At 42.1% G+C, this 4,158-nt stretch overlaps 1 protein-coding gene across 1 annotated transcript; it reads right to left on the bottom strand.

Moving 5' to 3' along the window:
• Positions 1-2,303: 2,303 nt before the first annotated feature.
• LOC138092990 (olfactory receptor 4C3D-like) lies at positions 2,304-3,230 on the bottom strand. Its single transcript, XM_068989073.1, has one exon. It carries the CDS (start codon positions 3,228-3,230, stop codon positions 2,304-2,306), a length of 927 nt encoding a protein of 308 aa, XP_068845174.1.
• Between the last annotated feature and the right edge of the window lie 928 nt (positions 3,231-4,158).

Raw genomic sequence — 4,158 nt, 5'->3', positions numbered from 1 at the left:
CGTTCTTCTCATTCTGTCATGTTGGTGTGGCCAGACTAGATGACTTCAAATTTTGGGAGACATTATTGTCTGTTATTTTCTTTCTTTTATGCATTGCTTTAAGGCTAATGAAGGACCTCCCCCAAATTTTATAACATTTCTTAAAAGGGTATCATCTTTTTGTCCCAATAGAGATGAAGATCACTGTACATTTTATCCATTTCTAACTACACATATCATTGGAATCTGTCCAAAACTGATTCTTGCTCAATTAAGTACACCAGGATTTTTCCACTAAATTTAAAAATTATGTTGTTGTTCAGTCGCTCAGTCATGTCCGACTCTTTGTGAGCTGTGCATGCAATGTCTCCCTCAATAATCTCCAGCTTCAGTTCAGTCCAGTTCAGTCTCTCAGTCATGTCCAACTCTTTGTGATCCCATGGACTGCAGCATGCCAGGCTTCCCTGTCCTTCACTGTCTCCCAGAACTTGCTCAGACTCATGTCCATTGAGTCCGTGATGGAATCCAACCATCTCATCCTCTGTGTAGAAACACTACTAAACCATATCACTGATTAAGGTCTGTAAGGTGTGATGAGATGGTTGGATGGCATCACCGACTCAATGGACATGATTTTGAGCAGGCTCTGGGAGTTGGTGTTGGACAGGGAAGCCTGGCGTGCTGCAGTCCATGGGGTCACAAAGAGTTGAACATGACTAAGCGACTTAACTGAACTGAAGATGTGACAGTGATAGAAGAAAAAAATATTTTGTAACTATTTTCAGACCATTTACAGTTAAGAACAAAGCACCAGACCAGCTGTTATCATGTATTTTTCCACTTGTCATTGCAAGTTTTTCTCTCTTTTTATTTAGTATTCAATATACTCTGCCTTGATGTTCAGTCTATATATAAAAATTTACCACCAATTCAGATATAGTGTTTAAATATTTATCCAGTTATTAAATTGGATAGTGCTACCTATTTTAATACACTAAATATGCTATGGCTGAGGACACTGTAATTAATAAAACAGGGTTATATATGAAAGTTTCTTCTTACATGAGTATTATATTCATATAATAGATTTTACAACAGAGATAGTGACAATTTAATAAAGTAGTTATAGTCTTATTCAGTCCCTTCATGGATCACAACCTTGTCTTGACAAAGCAGTTTGCACAACTCAGTGAAGCTATAAGCAGGCTATAAGCCATGCCATGCAGGGCCACCCAAGATGGATGGATCATAGTGAAGAGTTCTGACAAAATATGGTCCACTGGAGGAAGAAATGGCAACCTACCAGGGGAACCCCATGAACGGTATGAAAAGGCAAAAAGATATGACACTAGAAGATGAGCGCCCCCTGGTCAGAAGGGATCCAACATGCTACCGGGGAAGCACAGAGGGCAGTTACTAATAGCTTCAGGAAGAATGAAGCGGCTGGGCCAAAGCAAAAATGACACTCAATTGTGGATGCTTCTGGTAGTAAAGTCTGATGCTGTAAGGAAAAATATCACATAGAAACCTTGAATGTTAGGTCCATGGTTCAAGGTTAATTGGATGTGGTCAAACAGGAGATGGCAACATTGAACACAGACATCTTAGAAATCAATGAGCTAAAAGGGACTTGAATTTAATTGAGATGACCATTATGTCTACTGCTGTGGACAAGAATCCCTTAGAAGAAACGGAGTAGCCCCAGAGTTAGAAAAAAGAGTAAGAAATGCAGTATTTGGGCAGTCTCTAAAACACCAGAATCATCTCAGTTTGCTTCCAAGGCAAACCATTTGACATCAGTGTAGTGCAAGTTTATGTCCCAACTGCTGAAGCTGAAGAACGTGAAGCTGATTGGTTCTGTGAAGACCTACAAGACCTTCTAGATCTAATACCAAAAAAAGATATCCTTTTTATTATAGGGGATTGGAATGCAAAAGTAGAAAGTCAGGAGATGTTCAGAATAACAGGCAAGTTTGGTCTTGGAGTACAAAATGAAAAAGGACAAGGGCTAACAGAGATTTGTCAAGAAAATACACTGGCCATAGCAAACACTTTTTTAAATGTCCCGAGAGATGACTCTACATATGGACATCACCATATGGTCAATATCATAATCAGATTGATCCTGGGGTTGCACAGACCCTCTGGTGAAGGAAATGGCAACCCTCTCCAGTATTCTTACCTGGGAAATCCCATGGTCAGAGGAGTCTGGTTGGTGACAGTCTATGGTGTTGCAAAGAGTCTGGCATGACTTAGCAACTGAGTATTTGCACTTAATCGTCCCTGTGTATATAAATCATCACTTTATTGGCATTCTGAACGACCTAAACTACTCTTCTCTTCAACAGAGTCCTCATGGCTTTTTTCACCTCCACGTTTCTCACTGTGTAAATGATAGGATTTAACATGGGAGTGAGGATTGCAGAGAACATAGTCACCCACTTGTCCACAGGGTAAGCGGCCACAGGACGTGTGTAGGTGAACACACAAGGCAGAAAAAAGAGCACCACTACTGTAAAGTGGGCACCACATGTAGAGAGGGCTCTGCGTCGTCCTTCAGAGCCGTGGGATTTCAGGGAGCTCAGGATAACTATATAGGAGATGAGCAGCATGGAAAAAATGAGCAAGCACATGCCCCCACTGTTGGCTGCCACCACCATTCCAGGTATGTAGGTGTTGCTGCAGGCAAGTTCCAACAGTGAGAAGAAATCACACGTGAAGTGGTCAATGACATTGGGACCACAGAAGGTCAAGTCCATGGTGAAAAGAATCTGCACGGTGGCATGCAGGATCCCCCCGATCCAGGCCACCACCACCAGGAGCTGGCAGAGCCCCTGTCGCATGATGGTCGTGTAGTGCAGAGGCTTGCAGATGGCCACGTAGCGGTCATAGGCCATGACAGTGAGGATAATGACTTCTGATGCTGCCAGAAAATGCTCCAAAAAGATCTGAGTCAAGCATCCTTGCCATGAGATGATTCCTCTTTGATGAAGTAGGTCAACAATCAATTTGGGGGTGGTAACAGATGTGAAGGAGGCATCTAATAAGGCCAGGTAAGTGAGAAGGAAGTACATGGGAGCAGAAAGCGTGGGGCTGAGGGAGATGGTGATGACAATGAGCAGGTTGGCCAGCACAGTGAAGAGGAAAATGGACAGAAAGACAATGAAGAGTATTTTCTGCACGTGTGGATTCCGTGTGAGTCCCAGGAGAACAAATTCCGTCACATTGTTGGGAGGCCTGAGGACATCCATTCAGTAAGCAGCAGCTTCCTGGGGTAAAGAATGATACTCATTAATCATGAAAGGCTTGTGATCTGACTTTCTTAGAACAAAATAGTCACCATGCAACATGCCCCTGGAACTTTTGCCCTGTACTCGAGTCAGGTCTTTCTCATTTTCACCATGGTATTTTGCATCTCTTCGGACATCTAGTACCTGTCACCTGTAAAACATCAGTAGGGCCGTATTTGTTGTGTAATTTGCCAAGAAAACACCATCTACATGAGACATGTAGAGGCTGTCTACATGAGATTTGGATTCTCCTACTGGTTCCAACTCCATTGGACTAAGTCACCACAGTGCCCCATGCTTCCCAAGCCCTACTCTGTGTCTGTGAGGTAACAAATTGCAATTTTCAGAGGTTTCTTAAAAGCTGAGAAGTGCTATACACAGGCAAGAGTTATTCCTTCTTCCATGAGAATTTATATTCCAACCCTCAGGTCAAACTGTGGAAAGAAAAAAATATGGTCAAGAAATATCTATCACATGGAGTGAATTTAGTGAGATGTGTATAAGTCCTTGGAAATGCATGCACCCGTGTACCTACCAGGACACATAAGCTATTCATCACTTACCAGAGTGCCTGGCATGTCTGCAGTGCCTGAAAGCTAATGGGTGATGAGTAAGAGCTGGTATTGAATGGCCTTTCTCTAAGGGTAAGCATATGTCTGCTTCCCAAAACCATAAATTCAGCAGGAATTCAAGTGCTCTTGTCCTTCAGCTCTGTTTATCTGTAATCTCTCTACTTTATAAGAAACAGATAAACATTTGAAAGGAAGCTACACTCCAGTATAACAGTTTCTGACACACTCCTTAGAGTAAGCATGAAAGTATTTAATTGCTTCTAAGAAAGTACACATATTGGGTCATTTTTCTTTCAAGATGGTGTGTTTGTTTATTG

This window comes from Capricornis sumatraensis, chromosome 16, assembly GCF_032405125.1.
Source record: "Capricornis sumatraensis isolate serow.1 chromosome 16, serow.2, whole genome shotgun sequence".
Taxonomy (NCBI): Eukaryota; Metazoa; Chordata; class Mammalia; order Artiodactyla; family Bovidae; genus Capricornis; species Capricornis sumatraensis.
The sequence above is the reverse complement of the archived record's forward strand: the minus strand, read 5'-3'. Positions and strand labels throughout refer to the sequence as shown.